General features: G+C 59.8%; 1 protein-coding gene across 5 annotated transcripts; it reads right to left on the minus strand.

Moving 5' to 3' along the window:
* Nucleotides 1-2,275: 2,275 nt before the first annotated feature.
* Nucleotides 2,276-17,758, minus strand: LRFN1 (leucine rich repeat and fibronectin type III domain containing 1). 5 transcript variants are annotated; one of them, XM_055145917.1, is made up of 5 exons: nucleotides 17,635-17,758; nucleotides 15,231-15,263; nucleotides 12,522-12,576; nucleotides 9,328-10,770; nucleotides 2,276-3,989 (listed from the first exon to the last, which is right to left on the minus strand). In XM_055145917.1, the coding sequence occupies exons 4-5, from the start codon at nucleotides 10,731-10,733 to the stop codon at nucleotides 3,104-3,106; spliced, it is 2,292 nt and encodes a 763-aa protein (XP_055001892.1). In that variant the 5' UTR covers nucleotides 10,734-10,770; nucleotides 12,522-12,576; nucleotides 15,231-15,263; nucleotides 17,635-17,758; the 3' UTR covers nucleotides 2,276-3,103. The 5 variants fall into 5 exon arrangements, with proteins under 5 accessions (XP_055001892.1, XP_055001893.1, XP_055001894.1 ...); XM_055145918.1 differs by lacking the exon at nucleotides 17,635-17,758 and adding an exon at nucleotides 17,358-17,518; XM_055145919.1 differs by lacking the exon at nucleotides 17,635-17,758 and adding an exon at nucleotides 16,453-16,552.
* Between the last annotated feature and the right edge of the window lie 738 nt (nucleotides 17,759-18,496).

Genomic DNA, 18,496 nt, shown 5'->3' on the forward strand with positions numbered 1-18,496 from the left:
ATATCCATGTGTGGATCCCAAACTCTGAGATGGCAGGTCCTGTATTTTTTTTAAAGGTTTTTTCCTTTTTTTTTTTTTTTTGGCTTTTTGGGTCACACCCAGCAATGCTCAGGGGTTACTCCTGGCTTTGCACTTAGGAATTACTCCTGGCGGTGTCGGAGGACCATATGAGATGCTTGGAATCAAACCCGGGTCGGCCGTGTGCAAGACAAACGCCCTACCCACTGTACTATCACTCCAGCCTCCTGTATTTTGTTATGAAGGTAAACCCACCCCATCCCCAAAGTCTGGAGTCTCCCCACAAATCAGACAATAGGTCATCCCTGCCAAAAACCCTCCCTTGGCACTCCACAACTCAGAAAAGAAAAAAAAACATTGGGGGCACCTGGGGCCTCATACATGACACAAGCGCTCTATCATTAGTAATCTTGACCCCACCCCTACCCCTAATTTTTTCTTCAGTGTCAGGGATTAAAGCCAGGGACTTACACAGGTCATGATGTGCTCTGACGCTGAACCACCTTGCCAGCCCCTTGCCCCATACCTTGACCTTTGGTCATAGCCCCGGAGTCTCTGCAGCTATGCTGGCCTCACTCGGGCCAGATCCCCACCCTCACCCTTCAAGGGCACGCCAGCCTCGGGGCCTGCTCAGCCCACGCCCTCACCCCACCAGGCAGGCGCTTTCCACAGTCCATTTCTCCAGCTCTAGCATTGCCTTCCTCAACCCCCCAGTGGAAAGTAGGTCTCCACCCCCAGCCCTGCGGGGGGCGCCTGGGCTTTCCCTGGCACAGCAGGATCCCAGCAGTCCCGAATTCTTGAGCCCTTGCCATGAGCGGTCCAGTTGGCTGAGAATTGCCAGAGGGGTCCCCATGGCTTCCTGGGTATACTTGGGAGACCCTCCCCAAATTCAAAATAAAAAAGACAGGGGCTGGAGTGATAGTACAGTGGGTAAGGCCTTGCAAGTGGTCGAACCGGATTCAATCCCCAGGATCCCCTATGGTCCCCTGAGCACGGGCCAGCGTGTGGCCCCAAAACAAAAAGAAAAATAAAAGAGGAGAGAGAGGAAACAAACAAACAAAAAAAGAAGAGTCTGACAACAACGTGAAACGGATGGAAGGCGGGAAATTCCCATGGCTCTGCCCTATGTTGGCTGTGTGATTCTGGGCCAGCTTCTGAACCTCTCTGGTCTTGGGCTTGCTCATCTAGAAAAGGGGCTGCGCAGCCCCACGTGTCTCTGGGCACTCCATTGTGTGTGCAGTACAGGGCGGTGGGGAGCTCCTGGAAGCAGGAGTCCTGATCACTGAGGCCCCCAGGTATGTCGGGCTTCCGGGAAAGCAGCCTCCTGGCCTGGGAATCGCAAACCTGTCCTTGCCGCCTCCCACAGCAGACCCTGCCACTCCCTCTTGCTCCATTTCTATTTTGGTCTCTCCTCCTCCCCAGGCCTCAGGGGGGCCCCTGGCTGGCATGAAGCCTTCCGCCTTCTTCCTCAGATCAGGAACGAGATTTCACCGCATCTCACCTGCCTTAAGGCCTGGGGCGCCCCTTACCAAGACCTTCCACTGCCCAGCCCAGCATCTGTTCCTCCCCACACCGCCAACGGTGCCCCCAGCAGATCCCTCAGATTCCAGAGTGGCAAGGAGCTCTTGAGACAATCATGTCAACTGAGGGCACTGGGTTAACCCCCCACTTCCAGGCACTTCGCCATGGTGTTCGGGCGAGACAGGGCAGCTGTGTCAAAAAGCCAGCTCCACCTCATTCCACTCTGTAAAATGGGACCAAAGGAATCTCCCTCCCCCGTCTGATCAGGATGAGGCTGCATCTCCCGGTGCCTGCGCCAAGGAGACCTGCACTCACCGGCCAGCAGGTGGCGCTGTGCATAGCCTCGGAGGCTGCCAAGCCGTTTGGGCTCCCCCTTTTGCCACCTTCTTTCGAGGTGGTCCGCGGACAAAGTTAGTTTTCCCGGCGTCCATTTCCCACCTGTCAAACGGGCTTACAGTTCTGATGTCCCAGGATGGTGGTGCGAATTCAATGAACTTCAGTGTTTTGCACCTAGTAAGCACTCACTACATGTTAGCTAGTTTCCAGTTTATTTTTATTATTCCCCACCTCTGAGGCACTCAGAAGAGAGGAGCCTTTCTGCCAGCCCCCCCGGGCCCGGCTAGCCGTCCTTCCTTCTTCCCACCTCCCTTAGGAGTCCTGATGCTGAGATCTAGGTCACCCTCTCCCACCCCCAGCCCCCCAAGACATACGGACACACACAGAGGTCAGCAGAGCGGCCTCGGACACAGAAAAAATTTTAATTCTGCTGCGGCGGAGGGTCCCGGCTCCGGCGAGGGAGGAGGATTTGGTTTTGGACTTTGTTCATGTGGGGATTTATTTGGAGGGGGAAAGAGGAAGATAATCTGGTCCTTCCGGTGGGACCTGCCCGGGAGATGCGTTGTGGGGTGGAGGGGGGAGAGGTAATCTTGAGAGACTGTACGAAATGGGGGTGTCTGGACGCTACAGAGAAAGGACACCAAGAGGGAGTGACAGAGACATAAGACAGAGACGGATGGAGGGCGGCACAGAGACAGACGGAGGAGCAAAGAAAGGGGAACCCCAAGCCAGACCCGACAGGACCAGGGAAATTGAACGGGATGGGGTTGGGGGCTTTGGAGGCCGCCGCGGGACAGAATAGGATCTAGTCCAGCCAGATACAAGGAATGGGCCCCCCGGCCCTGGCCCGGGTCCCGGGTCCCGGGCGGGAGGAGGGGGCTCGTGTCTCAGTGCTGCAGTGTCGGGGGGGCCCTGCCCCTCCCCGCGCTTCGCTGTGTAAGGCACCGGCTCCAGCGAGGTCCGCGAGCGCGCGGGGGGAGGGGCAGGAGTGGGAGGAGTCACGGGAGGGCGCGTCCGGGCCCCGCCCCGGGGCGTGGCCTCCGCCCGGCCTGAGGCAGCCCCGCCCCCTCCGGGGAGGAGGAGGAGGAGGAAGAGGAGGAGGAGGTGGCGGAGGAGAGGGCGCGTCTCCACTCCGAACCCCGCGTCTCGGCGTTGCATCTTCTCCCCGAGTCCTGGCCCCAGCGTCCGGGCGGCTGGGCAGTGTCCACGGCGCCCGCCCGCCCGCCGCTCACACGGTACTCTCCAGCATCCACTCGGTGCTGGTGAAGGCCAGGCGCGCCCTGGCGGAGCCCAGTCCCAGGTCTCCGTCCTCCCCGGCCGCGCCCCCTCCGGCCCCGTCCAAGTGCGGCGTGGAGCGGTGGCGCTTTGTCCGGCGGGCGCGGCGCGGGTAACTGTGGCTCTGGAAGAGCGCCCCGTAGTCCCCGTCGAACGAGTAGCGCTGCTGCGGCCTGGGCCGGGCCCCCCCGGGGACCAGGGCGAGCGTCGGGGGCGCCGAGGCGGGCGGCCCCAGCGCCCCAGAGCGGCTCCTCCGCGGGCCCGCCGCGCCCCGGCGCTCCTCCCCGGAGGTCTCCTCCGACGGCAGCAGGCACAGCGACGTGGCCGAGCCGCCCAGGGCGCGTCCCAGGGCCGCCTCGGGCTCGCTGCGGGCCGGCTCGGCGGCGGCCTTGGCCTCGACGGCCACGGCGCCCGGGGTCACCACCTCCCGCAGCGCCTCGTAGCGGTCGGGTGCCGGCGGGGCCTGCGCGGCGCCCGCGCCGTTGGTCTGCGAGCACACGTGGCTGACCCGCGGGGGCGACCGCGACGTGCCCTTGCCGCGGCGCCCGTCCCCGTCGCCGTAGACTTTGTAGCGGATCATGAGCAGGACGATGAAGACGAGGACCGAGGCGACGATGACGCCGCCGATGGCGATGATCATGGTGCCGCCCAGGAAGTGGGCGCGCAGCGGGCGGCAGGGCGCCGGGTCCCCAGCCGTGGTGAACTGCACACAACCCACCACCCGGGTGGCCGGCAGCGTCGTGGCCCCGTCGTCGTAGACGGCCAGCACGCACAGGTCGTAGGCGCGGCCCGCAGCCAAATCATTCACCAGGAAGGTCTGACTGGTGGACGGGATCATCCTGCAGGAAGGGGCGGGATCGGTGCGAGTTAGCAGACCCCACCCGTGGCGAAGCGTGGAGACAGAGCCGCATGTCTCACCGAGCAGGGACTTCCCGCCCTCGCGGGACCACTGCAGCAGACCCCTCATGTGTGGCTCTGCGCTCCACACCCACCACTCCTCTTTCTCATCAGCTATTGCGGCATCTGCCAACCTCATCTGTCATGGAGAGATCCAGCCCCCCACTCATCACAGCCATAGTACTCTTAAGTTTTAAATCCTGTCCTCAAGAGACATGCTCTCTAGCAGAATCTACTCTTGAGGGTCACTCAAGCTCTTTTCCTTCCTTTGCTTTTTTTTTTTTTTTTTTTTTTGCTTTTTGGGTCACACCCAGCGATGCTCAGGGGTTACTCCTGGCTTTGCACTCAGGAATTACTCCTGGCAGTGCTTGGGGGACCATATGGGATGCCGGGGATCGAACCCGGGTCAGCCACGTGCAAGGCAAACGCCCTACCCGCTGTGCTATCGCTCCGGTCCCCTTCCTTTGCTTTTGTTTGGGGGTCACGCCCTGCAGTGCTCAGGGACCACTCCTGGAGGGGATCCAGGGACCATTATAGGGTGCCAGGGATCGAACCCAGGTTGGCCTCCGGGCCCTCCAGCTCTTACCTACAGGCCTATGAATGTCCACCCTTCAGGGCTACAGCCCACGCCCCCTCCCTGAAAGTCCTCTTCCACTGGGTCAATAATTGCTTGTCTTGTTTTTCTTTCCTTCCTTTTTGGTTTTCAAGCCATATCTGGGTGTGCTGCACCAACTCCTCTTTCAGTGCTCAGGGAACCCATGTCATGCCGGGGTCCCACAGCTATAGCTCTGTCCTTAGTTCCCTTTATTGTTTTGTTTGTATTGGGGGTGAGGATGTTGGGCCTAAAACTGGAGTAGTCAGGAACTGCTGGCTCCTGGGGGTTGTCATTCAGGGGATCAAACCTAGGCCCCCTGCATGGCAAAGCATGCACAAAGCTACCTCCCTGGCCACTAGTTTCTCTCTATATATATTCATGTCCGTCTTGGAAAACATTCTCCAGGCCACTCCCCCTCATCTGTTCGTCCCACCTCTCCTTACTACAGCCATCTCCTTCCCCAGGCTGTTTCCAAGGCTCTCAACTACCTTTTTCCACTCTGAAGGGACTGTGGCTCCGAGCTCCCCACTTCTGATTGGCAGGTAACTTCTAAGCCAACACTCCACAGTGGCCCACCAGAAGTGGTCCTCCTCCTGGCCTTGTCCACTCTTCGCCATGCAAACCTCAGAGACAACATGCCTGCCCCATCTTATTTCTCCTGGAAGTCATATCAAGTAACCCTGAGCCTTGTAAGTTTCCCCCACAACTGGGTCAGAAAACTCCAAAGAAGCCTACCCCTTGGGGAGAGAAGTACAGGAACCAACTGTCTGGGGATCAGACTGCCTCCGTCTGAATTGTTATCCACTCATTAGCTCTGCAACCTTAAGCAAGTTTCTTAACCTCTCTATGCCTATCCCCCGAAATGAGGACACAGGAATTCCTCTCTCAGGGCTGGAAAGACAGTACAGTGTGGAAGGCACTTGCTTTGCATGTAGCCAGTCCGGGTTGGATTCCCGCCCCCCACCCCACCCCCCACGTGATTCCGCCATACATCACCAGGAGTGATTCTTTTTTTTTTCTTTTTGGGACACATTCAGGGATGCACAGGGGTCACTCCTGGCTCTGCACTCAGGAATTACTCCTGGCGATGCTCAGGGGACCATATGGGATACTGGGAATCAAACCCGGGTCGGCAATGTGCAAGGCAAACTCCCTACCCGCTGTGCTATCTCTCCAGCCCCAAGGAGTGATTCTTAAGCACAGAGCTAGGAATCAGGTGTGACCCCAACTCCCCCACCCCCGCAAAAAAAAAAAAAAAAAAAACCCTCTATCAGGGATGGTGTGAAGCATGATGAGTCAACACCCCCAAAACCTGGCATTTAATCATTTCCTGCCTACTAGCCTGTGACCTGGGTTGCAATGCCTCCTCCCCAATGGTCAGAGCATTTCCTTGATGCCTGTCCCCCTTCTGAGGGGCCTTGTCCCTTCATGCTGTTGGCATGTCCAGCCTGACCAACCCAGGACAGCCACATCCACCTATATTCACCTGCCTGACACGAGCTCTCTTCTGCTGAGCACTGAGTGGCTCACCAGTGCCTGGAGCTGCTTCCTCATCTGGCCCATGGTGCAGCCGGAACCCCAACTCTACAGAGAGGCCACACCCCCTCCCCAGGTCTCTTCCCTTCCCTCCTACCAAGCTGGGCCCCTTCTGGTCCTGTCCCCTAACCTCCACTGCCCCATTTCCAGAAGTTTCCCTCACCACCAGGAGCCACCAGACAACCCAAAAGGATGTCAAGTAAGGCCCCACCCCCTTACTAGAGACCACTCACTTATTTAATTGCCCCCCAGACTGCTAATTCCCATGCCAGAGCCAACCCTCTCTAGGGCCTCCAGCTCCTGCCTATACATCTTCCTGTTTCTCTCATCTTCCCTCTCCCAAAGCCTTGAATTCCTCAAGCTCCCACCCCACCAAATAACCAGTTGCTAGGTCCTCCCCCTTTTCAAGGACAGAGGCTGGCTCCTTAAGAACACGGCAGCCCCTGTGTCTCTGATTGGCTGAGAGGTCCAAGCCAGCAGCCCAGCGGGCTTGTGATTGGCTGGCACCTCCGCCCATGGAAACTGAGAGGAGATTAACCCCAGCATCACCGTGGCCCAGGTTTCTGCAATGGGGAACAGAGGTCTGGAATGGTGGCCCTAGAGGAAAGGGAGAGGCTGAGCTCTGATGTCCAGCTGGGGACAGAGGGTCACCACGCCGTGCTGACAAGCATGGTCTGGGGCCCACTCTGCCCTGTGGAGACCAAGGGTTAGGAAGAGAAGGAAAGTATTGACAGCAGAACTAGTTATTTCCAGACCTGTCTTAGCCATCTCCTTCCAGCCTGCCAGGCCCACAGGACCTGCTTCATGTGTAGTCGATGAGAAAAGGCAAGATTAAGAGGGAAATGTTGGCAAGGGATCTGCGCCTCTCTCTATGACCTTGACCATAGGACTCCCGCCCCACTGGGCCTCAGTTTCCCCGATTATCACATTGGAGGGAACATCCTCCCTGCTTCCTAGCAGAGGTGGGAAGAAACAAGCGAGGTGGCTCCCCCGGAATTAGCTTAGAAAGGTTGCCTGGGGGGGCTGGAGTGATAGCACAGCGGGTAGGGCGTTTGCCTTGCACGCGGCCGACCCAGGTTCAAATCCCAGCATCCCATATGGTCCCCTGAGCACCGCCAGGGGTGATTCCTGAGTGCATGAGCCAGGAGTGACCCCTGTGCATTGCTGGGTGTGACCCAAAAAGAAAAAAAAAAAAAAAAAAAGAAAGGAGGGGCCGGAGCGATAGCACAGCGGGGAGGGCGTTTGCCTTGCACGCGGCCGACCCGGGTTCGATCCCCGGCATCCCATATGGTCCCCCAAGCACTGCCAGGAGTAATTCTTGAGTGCAAAGCCAGGAGTAACCCCTGGGCATCGCTGGGTGTGACCCAAAAAAGCAAAAAAAAAAAAAAAAAAAAAAAAAAAAAAAAAAAAAAAAAAGAAAGGTTGTCTGGAGCCAGTGTCTGCTCAGTCTGGGGGCTGGGGGGACCCAGAGCCCAGCCCGGACTTTGGTACTCAGGCAGTGCCCACTCATATTGGAATCAAAAAGAAAAAGAGCATAAGGAAGACCAAAGGGGGAGTCAGAGAGCTAGTATAGGGGTTTAGGCGCCTGCCTCGCCTCTTAGCGGACCTATTAGCTCGCCTATCCAAGCCTGGCACCTCAGACAGTCCTCCAAGCACCACCGGGAGTGATCTCTGAGGACAGAGCCAGGAGTGAGCAAAGTCGGGTATGGTTCTCCCCCAAAAAAAAGTGGGGGAAGGAGAAGCAGATATTCCTCCAGAGCCAGGAACGTGCCTGCTCTGTGCCAGCTCTGTGCCAGCTCTGTGGGCAAGAAAACAGTGGGGTTGGGCCGCTTCTCCAGGCATCTCTAAGAACCCCCAAAAGCTGGGGTTCCCTGAAGGTGGGGCAATGGCTCCACGCCTCTGGCACCATATGAAATTGAGGACAAAGTGCCCTACGATGTTCACGGGGTGAGGGCACAACATGCAAACAGCCATTTCTCAGGTGCCTCCTTATGCCAGACTGGTGGCCCCTCGCCAGTGTCCAAAGACTCCAGAGACAGAGTGACAGTGCCAGGCCCAGGCAATAACTCATCTTGCACCACCCACCTCCTTCAGCGGGACCAGGAGCTCCCTGAGGCTCCCAGGAGACCCCAGTGCCCAGCTCAGGTTGAGCACGGCGTGAGGCCTTGATGAGTCGGCAAAGAGGGGTGGGATGGGCTGCGAGGGGCATGGAGATGGCAGGGAGAAAGGAGCTGTCACATCTGTCTATGCCGGGGCCATGGCGGCTAACCCAGGGAAGGGTGGAAGTTACTTTCTCTCATACTTTTTGGTTGTGTTTCTATAATGTATCCCGCTGTGTAGATGCAGTAACTGGCAGATCCGTTATAAATACAAAGGCAGCTGTAAATATAGGTGTGTGTGCACATGGGCACTCCTCTATCTGTGTATGAGTGTGTTGTAGGTTCCAAAATGCATCACTGACAAGGTATACAAATGCCTCCAGGGAGTCAGTGAGGCAAACAGAGCCCCCCAACCCCCAGTTTCCCCCTGCTGCATTAATTCCCGGAAAAAAACTCTTGTGCCCAGCTCTCATCTGAGCCGTGGGCGGTCACATGTAATAAAAGGTGGAGCCAGGGCCCAAGCCTCAGCATAGCAGAGAGGGTGACTGCCTGGCACGTGGCCAATCCAAGTTTGATCCCCAACATCCCAAATGGTCGGCCAAGCATCACCAGGAGTAACTCCTGAGTGCAGAGTCAGGAGTAAGCCCGGAGCATTGCAGGGTGTGGCCCAAAAAGCAAAAGAAGAAAGAAGAAAGGGGGAGGGTAGGAACAAGGGGCAGGGGAAGGGAGGGAAGAAAGGAAGGAGGGAAAGAGGAAGGAAGGAAGGAAGGAAGGAAGGAAGGAAGGAAGGAAGGAAGGAAGGAAGGAAGGAAGGAAGGAAGGAAGGAAGGAAGGAAGGAAAAAGGGAAGGAAGGAAGGAAGGAAGGAAGGAAGGAAGGAAGGAAGGAAGGAAGGAAGGAAGGAAGGAAGGAAGGAAGGAAGGAAGGAAGGGAGGGAGGGAGGGAGGGAGGGAGGGAAGGAGGGAGGGAACGGGGCAAATGAGGCGCATCTAAACCCCTGACTGAGCACATGGGAGGGAGGAGCCCATGGGAAGGGGTGCTGGGTACGCACCTGTAGACGAGGGAGTCATCTGCGGAGCTGTTGTACTGGACCTGGTACATGCGGATGCCGGGCACCGGCCTCTGCACGGGCCAGCGGATGAGCACCGAGTTCGAGGTGAGCTCCGCCGCCACAAGGCGGCGCTCAGCGGCGGACTCGTTGGCACCGGGTCGGCCGGGCGTGGCGATGTCCGAGGAGCCCGGCTCGGTGAGCGGCGGGGGCGCGGCGGGCGGGGGCGCCATCAGCGGCAGGGGCACCACGCACACCTCCACGGGGGCCGTGGCCTCCCCCGCCGCGTTAGACGCGATGCAAGTGAAGGTGCCGCTGTCCCGCAAGGTGGTGATGGTGACATCCAGCGTCCCGTCGCCCCGGACCCGGGTCCGGCTGGAGTTGCCCAGCAGGCGGCCGTCAGGCGCCACCCAGTGCACCACGGGCTCGGGGTCGCCCACGGCGCGGCAGCGCAGGCTGACCGCCTGGCCCTCCACCACCAGGGCGCGGCCGCCGGCCTGCCGCGTGATGAGCGGCGGCTCGCACAGGAACTCCTCCTCGGGGATGGACCAGAAGTAGCGGTCGGTGAGGTGCTCGGGCGTGGCGCACGTCTCCAGGTCGTCCTCGCGGGTCAGGCGGCGCAGCCAGAGCAGCTCGCAGTTGCAGTGCAGCGGGTTGCCCCCGAAGCTGACGGTGAGTGGCGTGGGGGGCTTGGGCCCCGCGCCCTGGGAGCGCAGGAAGAGCCCGTCGGGGGGCAGTTTATGGAGGCGGTTGGAGGTCATGTCCAGGCGGACGAGTTTGTGGAGCTGCACGAAGGTGCCCTCGGCGATGTGGTCGATGAGGTTGTGGTCCAGCGTGAGGGTGTTGAGGTTCACCATCTGCCCCACCGCCTCCCAGGGCAGGGCCTCCAGGTTGTTGTAGGACAGATCCAGGTCCTCCACGGTGGCCAGGAAGGCGTCGAAGGCGGCCGCGTCCACGCGGCGGATCTGGTTGTTGCCCAGGATGAGGTGGCGCAGGTTGCCCAGGCCGCGGAGCTGGTCGCCGCGCACCTCGGCCAACCGGTTGCTGTCCAGGTGCAGCGCGCGCAGGGCGCGGAGGTCGGCGAAGGCGCCGGCGGCCACCTGGCCGATGGTGTTGCGGGACAGGGTGAGGTGCACCAGGCTGGTCATGTTGGCGAAGTCCCGCCGGCGGACGGCGGCGATGAAGTTGTCGGTGAGCCGCAGCTCCACCACGCGCCGGTCGATGGCGGGCGGCACGAAGAGCAGGCCTGTCTTGGCACACAGCATGGTCAGCGTGGGCGCCACGTTCTGGCAGATGCAGCGGCCCGGGCACGGCTGACCCCGAGAGGCCCCGGCCCAGAGAAGCAGCAGGAAGGGCAGAGCAGCCGGCGGCGGCGGGAGGAGCGCCCAGGGGGAGGAGCCTGGAGCCATGGTGCGGGGCAAGGGCGGGAGCAGCGGGAAGTGAGACCTGCGGGGAAGGAGACATTATCAGGGGATGTGACTCGTGGGTGCTGCACTTACCTCGCACATGTGAGGCCCCGGCTGGGCACATCCATCCCCCCCCCGAAAAAAAATAGGGTATTTACCTTGGGCACTGCCAACCTGTTTCGATCCCAGCCTTCTCATAGGGTTTCCTGAGCACCACTAGGAGTGATCCCTGAGCACAGAGCCAGGTGTAAGCCCTGCCCACCACTGGGTGTGGCCCCACTTCTTTGTTTAAGTTCATGCGGCTCAGCGGGTAAGGTGCTTGCCTTGTACTCGGCCAATCTGAGTTTGAGTCCCTCCTCCCCGAAAACATATGGTCCCCTGAGTACTGCCAGGCGTGATCCCTGAGCAGAGCCAGGATCCTGAGTATCGCTGGGTATGGAAATAAATAAATAAAAGTTTATGGAGCCACGGGCTGGAGCGATAGCGCAGCAGGTAGGGCGTTTGCCTTGCATGTGGCCGACCCGGTTCGAATCCCAGCATCCCATATGGTCCCCTGAGCACCGCCAGGAGTAATTCCTGAGTGTAGAACCAGGAATAACCCCTGTGCATTGCCGGGTGTGACCCAAAAAGCAAAAAAAAAAAAAGTTTATGGAGCCAGAGATAATACAGTAAGGCGCTGGCCTTGCATTCAGCCTACCTGGGTTTGAATTTCCAGTATCACATACAGTTCCCCAAGCACCACTCAGAGTGATCCCTGAGCACAGAGCTAGGGAAGAGTCCTAAGTACCACTGGGTGTGGCAAAAAAAAATTTTTTTTGAAGAAAAAAAGCAGGGCTGGAGAGATAGCATAGCAGGTAGGGCGTTTGCCTTGCACGCAGCTGACCCAGGTTCAATTCCCAGCATCCCATATGGTCTCCTGAGCACCGCCAGGGGTAATTCCTGAGTGCAGAGCCAGGAGTAACCCTTGTGCATTGCCGGGTATGACCCAAAAAGAAAAAAAAAAAAAAAAGGAAAGGAAACAGGACACCCAGGAGCAAGAGGCCAGGTACCAGTTGGGTGGCCCTAGGATACCCCACTTGGTGATCCAGATACCCCTTTCCAACAGCCAGCCTGACAGCCCAGTGCCAAGATTGTTTATCACAGGCCAGAGAGATAGTACCACAGGTAGGGCAATTGCTTTACACGCATCTGACCCAGGTTTGGTCACATACGCATCATGTATGGTCCCTGAGCCCTGCCAGGAGTGATCTCTGAGAGCAGCATCAAGAGTAAGCCCAGAGACAGCCAGGTCTCATCCCAAACAAAACAAAACAAACAAAAATATTGCTCATCAGGGGCGGGGCAGGTCGGGTGCTTGCCTTGCACGTGGCCAACTGGGTTCGATCCCCGGCATTCCATAGTATCCCCTGCACACAGCAAGGAGTGATTCCTGAGTGTAGGAATAACTCCTGAGTATCGACGGGTGTGGCCAGAAAAAAAGAAACAAAACTGTTCAACTGGTGTGAACCTTGCTTCACTAACCTTGGTGAACAGAGAATGTTTCTCCAGTTTCGATAGTCAAGGACCACAGACCTGCCCACCTTCCAAACGCCCTATCCCGCCCTCAAGGACTATCACCCCCACCCCCACCCCCACCCCAGATCTCCCCATCTCCCATTCTGGGTGACAACTGGCCCAGCCTGGGCCTGCAGGTACCCATTTCATCATTTGCAACATCACTGCTGCCTCAGGTGGAAGGCGTGGATTTCAGAGTCATGCTCCCTGGGTTCGAGCACCAGCTATGACACTTACTAGCTGTGTGACCTCGGGCAAGTGTCTGAACCTCTCTGAATCTCGGTCTCTTCATCTGAAAAGGGGAGATAAAAACAGGCCTTACTGACGTCAAGGAGAAGCCGGTGGCCGAAGGAGCATGCTGCACTGAGATCCGTGTCTACGCCTACACCGAGTTTAATCCATGTGAGTAACTACCATCATCATCCTTCACCTGCTCTTTGGTGTCCCTCAAGCGCCAGGCACAAGGGCGTGTGCAGAACTTGAGAGCATATTTAGAAATGGGACAGACTCAGGTTCGAGTCCTGGCATCCCCACATGCCGGCTCATTCCCTGATCTGATGAGATGCGGCTGTGTGCTTGTTCCCGGGGACCCCCGAAAACACAGGCCCCAGCACACAAATGCTAAGGGTGAAACCTCCTCCCACTTCCCACAACTCAAGCAGTGGCTGAGGGTATCCAGAGCAGGGGCGACGGGGCGGGGGGGGGCGGGGCGCGAGGCAGACACGCCCCGCTCAGCCTCGGGAAGTTTCTCTGGCCGGGTTTCACGCTGGGTCAGCCAGGCTCCAGGCAGGGGCAGATGGCCCTCACTTCAGTGGCACATATAAGGCCCCAGAGAGGCCTCCACTCACACAGCCTCACACACAGGCAGACATACACACACACACACACACACACACACACATTCACAAAGACAGACACAGACACATTCACACACAGAAACAATACACACATAGACACACATACACATTCACACACACACAGATATATTCACACACACATTCACACATACAGACACATTTACACACAGACATTCGCGCACACACACAGACATATTCACACACAAAAAAAAAATTCAGAGAGGGGCTAGAGCGATAGAACAGCGGATTAGGGCGTTTGCCTTGCACGCGGCCGACCCGGGTTCGATTCCCAGCATTCCATATGGTCCCCTGAGCAGCACCAGGAATAATTTCTGAGTGCAAAGCCAGGAGTAACCCCTGAGCATCGCTGGGTGTGACCCCCCGCAAAAAATAAGCAAAAAAAATTCAGAGATATATTCACACAGAGACACACAAACACAGAGACATATTCACAGACACATAGACACATTCACACACAGAGAGACAGACACACATGCAGACACAGAGACACAAACATATTCACATGCAGAGACATTCACACACGATGCCTCTGCTCCAAGTAGAACCAACCTTCCACCGGGATTCCCCCTAGGGCGACAGCAGCCCACGGCATGTCACCTCCCATCACAACACGGGGTGGGTGGGGGGAGAGGAAAGGATGGGAAGGGGGCGTCCCTGAAACTGATTTCACCCCCACCGAACCCCATACACAAACACACACACACACACACACACACACACACACACACACACACACACCTGCCTGCCCCCAAATCTGCCTAGGGGCTGTGGCCTGATGTGGCCCTGACCTTTCATCCCTGGGGAGAGGAACCCAGAGAGTCAGAGAGAGGGGGACAGGGAGACAGCGGGAGGGAGAGAAGGAGAGACAGTGAGAAACAAAGAGGAAAAGTGGACAGAAATGGGAGAAGGAGGGCTGGAGTCGGAGCACAGGGGGCAGGCACTCGCCTTGCACGGGGCAACTCACACACAGTCCCCGGAGCCCACCAGGAGTGATTCCTGAGTGCAGAGCCTGGGGTAAACCCTGAACACCACGAGGTGTGGCCCCTTCCAAAAAAGAAAAAGAGGAAGGGCACGAGCCAGCCAGTAGCTAGGTGGAAAGTAGGAGAATCACAGTGGAACAGAGCGGAGAGAGGAGAGAGGAGCGAGGGGCCCATCTTTCATGGAGAGGGAGACTGGACAGGGGGGAGAGGAGGTGGGGCCGAGGGAAAGACTGCACAGAAGGGGGGGCGGGGCCAGAGGGTCTCCCTTTCCTGAAACATGCTGCCCCCCACACACACACTAACCCACTTCTCCTTCCTCTGGGTGGCTGTGCCTGGCCTGGCAGGCACCTGAGACAGGAGGCCCCGCTCTGCACCCACATGGCTGTGGGATATTTGGGGCTCAGAACCTCCATCTAGGAAAGCAAAGCCCAGACCTCTGCCTCCTCTCCCCTCCAAGTCAGGGACCTCATGTGGAACAAATACAAATAGGAACAGCCGGGCGGAGAGCACTGTGACCTACGGATAGTGTGGGGCGGTGGTGGCAGTTCGGGACCTCTCTTTCGGGCCACAACCCAACCCCCTGCCCACACCTTTCCCCCAGGTGACCTCCTCTCTCGGGGATCAGTGCTCTCATCTGTGAAATGGGGATAAGGGTAGCACCTACCTCCGAGGGGGGTTGTGATATAAAAGGGGCGAAGGCCCCTTGGTGTGTTTAGAATGTTCTAGAGTGAATGCTACAGAAGGGTCAGATACTACTATTACTAGCATCATTATTAATTTTCCAGGTGGCTCACTCAGGCAGGCTGGAGCACCTTCCCACAGATACACAGAGCAGGGAGCCATGTCCAGGTCACTCGCCAAATATGGACGCCCTCATGCTAACTGAGACCAAAGTGCGTGGACACCTACCTTACCCGCCAGAGAAAGGATGCCCCACCCCCTGCCACCTATGCCTCTACTACAAGCCTTGTACCCCATACGCGATGACCCTGGCCCTGCCACCAGCCTGGGGCACTGTCTTGGCCCGCACTGACAGAGAGGTCCCCGGACCCCCACACCTCCCTGCCAGGCTGGGGAACCACACTCACCTCTCTCCAGGGAGTCAGGGCCTGGGCCAGTACCTGTCAAAAAAAAAAAACAAAATGACCCGGTCAGCACATGCCATCAGCTCCTGTCTGGAGACCGCAGGACGCCCTGCTCTCTGCTTCCCATTGATGGGGCTCGTGGTCTCCAGGGGACCATCCCGGGGAGTCTAGGCCCCAGGACTGTCCACCCTCTGTGAGCCCAGGACTGGATCCCTGGGTCAGCGGGTTCCCAAAGGCCAAGGACCCCAAGCCCCTCTCTAAGACCTGCCTTCCCTTCCCTCCGACTCAAGTGACCAGAGCTATAGTTCAGCGGGGAGGGCACTTGTCTTGCATGAGGACAACCTGGATTCAATCCCTGGCACCCTACATGGTCCCCCAGGCCCTGCCAGGAGAGCTCTCTGAGCACAGGGCCAGGAGTAAGCCCCAAGCACCTTGGGGCATGAGGACCCCACCCCCCAAAAATTAAAAGTTTAAAAGGAGTCCCTTTTAAACTTGGCCCCTAGATTTCTCAATACCCCGAGGATCTGGGGGTGCCCCACTGCCACTGCAGATCCAGAATCCTAGGCTTCCTGCATCCTCTCTCCTGGATTCACATACCAGTCCCCCAGATCCAAGACCTGAACAGTACCAGGGGCTGAGGAAAGGGCCCAAAGCTCCCATGTCCCCCATCACACTACTGTCACCCCACACTGGGCCCACACCCAGCATCCACGCCCCCATGTCCATGCACCCCATCACCAACACCCATGTGCCCCGGCCCTCCTGGGGGTCCCAGGATATGGACATTGTCATGACTAGAGACTGGACCCCAGCATAGCACAGGTCTTCACCCCAGCCCCCAATCTCACTGGACACCAAAGTGGGCTCTGTCCAGCACCCGGGAGGCAGACACAAGTTCTGAACATGCACAGAACATGCACTCCCAGCTCCCAAGCACAGAAATGGACTCACAACACAGACCCACACCCTGCCACTGCACACAGACACACACACAAGCAGACACACAAGCCGGATGAAACTCGGAGATCGCGACACACACCCAGGCACATACGCCAACGCAGAGACCAAGCAAACTCCCCTAACTTCAGGATAAGCAGGGTCACCGGCCGGTTCACACCTCCACCCGCGGGGACACTGACACTCCCCCAGCTGGTCCCCTTTTTAGGCCCCCGGAGCTCCAAGTGGGCACATGCTCACAGGATAGGCCTGGGAGGGATTTACACACCTACAAATGCACACAGATACGGCACTGCAGCGCAGGGGGCAGTCGACAGAGCTGCCGACCCACACTCACACAGTTCTGGCCGAGCACTCTCCCCGCCCCCAGGCGCCCTCGCCCTACCTACTTCCCAGACCCAAAGAAATCCAGCAGCTCTCCACCCGCACACCCCCACCCCCAACGGCCACCAACCAGGGCACAGGCCAGGGCCAGAGGTCAGAGTTCAGCAAGTCCAATCTCTTAGGTTTCCTGGGGGCTGAGTCCTCGAGCCCCCTTTCCCAGCGGAGTCCTCCCACCAGCTGCCCAAAGGTCCCTGGGCTCGGTCATCTGGACGGCCCGCTGCTCCGGCCCCATCGGCGGGAGCTCTGGCGGGTGGGGGGCCTGGGGTGGGGTGGGTGGGGAAGGGCCAGGTCCGCGTCCCTTCCCTCGGGCCCATCTGTCCATCCCTCGGCCTCTCATCCCTCCATCTGTCCACCTACCGGCAGCCCATCCCCCCCACACACGCAGCCACCGGGTAGGGGAAGACATGGCCGTCTCCCCCAAGGACCGCTGAGGACCCCCCAGCTGAAGGGACCGGGAGAGCGGCAAAGTCCCTTCCCCCCCAAGCCGACACGGAGGCCTGGACCCACACGAGATGCCGAGCCCCAGCGCCCCCACCCCACCCCCCGCACCCCGGCCGGGAACCTGCCGTGAGCACACACACCCTCGCAGCCACACAACCCGCAGACACACACACACACGCGCGCGCGCGTGCACGCCGATGGACACCGGGGCGGGCACACCCGGCGCCGCGGACCCCGGGAGGCTCGGCCAGCCCGGACACGAACCCCCCCAGGCAGCGAGCGGCGCGCACACACTCGCGGGGGGCGGGGGGCGCCCCACACCTGGGCGCACAGCCCACGCACACACACCTGCACACGGCCCCTCCGCTGGGGCGCGCGACAGCCCCCGGCACACACGCGGCCCGCGGGGCGGCCCCTCGGGGAGCGGCCCGCGGGCGCGGCGCCCCCCGGCACACGCCCGGATGGCCACCCGGCGGGCGCCGCACACGCCGGCGCCGGGCACACACAGGGCCGCGCGGGCGCACGCCGGGCCCCGCCGCAGCGCCGCGGACACACACCCGCACGCTCGCACCCGCGCTCGCACCCGCGCCCCCGCCGCGCCCGGGCCGCTGCGGGCCGCGCTCACCCCGCCCGGGGGGGCCCCGGGCCCGGCCCCGCCGCCGCCGCCGCCGCCGCGCTCCGCGCCATGGTGGGGGGAGGGCCGGGGGAGGGGGCGCGGGGCCGCGGGGCCGCCTCCCGCACGCCTCCCGCCCTCCCTCCCGAGCCGCCGCCGACTCCGCCCTCCGCGCCGCCCGCCGCCCCAGCCCCGCCGCCGCAAGGGGGGGAGGGGGCGCCGACCCGAGGGGCCGGGCGGGGGCGCCGCACACGCCGGACCCCTCGCCACTGCGGAGCCGCCGCCCCGCCCCCGACCCCTCCCCAGCCCCACCTCCAGCCCCGCCGGCTCCCCCCCCCCCCGCCCCGCGGACCCCCCCAGACCACGCCCCGCCTGGCCTGGGGACGCCGGTCGCCCCGCGGACACCGCCGGGCATCTTGTCCCAATTCCCCTGGGGACCCCAGATTCTGCCTCAGCTCCTTGGGGGATTCAGACACCACTCAGCATCACAAACCGTGTCCTGCTCTCCTGGATGACCTCAGACACGGCCCCACACACAGCCAGGACCCCCAGACCACCGCCCCCAAAATCCAGGGGATCCCAGACCATATCTCAGTGTCCAAGGGGATTCAGAACACCCCCCCACCGGGAACCAGAAAGCTTACCCCAACATCCAGGAACTTGCTAGACCACACCCTAACCCTCAGGGCTCCCAGACCCACCGTACTTCAACCTCTAGAGGGAACCCAGACCATGTGCCAAACCACAAGGGCACCCCAGATCATGACTTAGTCATTTGGGGGATCCAGACCCAAGACCATAAACATACCCCACTTCTTGGGGGACCCCCCCAGCTATGTCCTCTTACCCAAGGATCTCAAGCTATTTCCAGACC

This window comes from Sorex araneus, chromosome 8 (genome assembly GCF_027595985.1).
Source record: "Sorex araneus isolate mSorAra2 chromosome 8, mSorAra2.pri, whole genome shotgun sequence".
In the NCBI taxonomy this organism is placed as follows: Eukaryota; Metazoa; Chordata; class Mammalia; order Eulipotyphla; family Soricidae; genus Sorex; species Sorex araneus.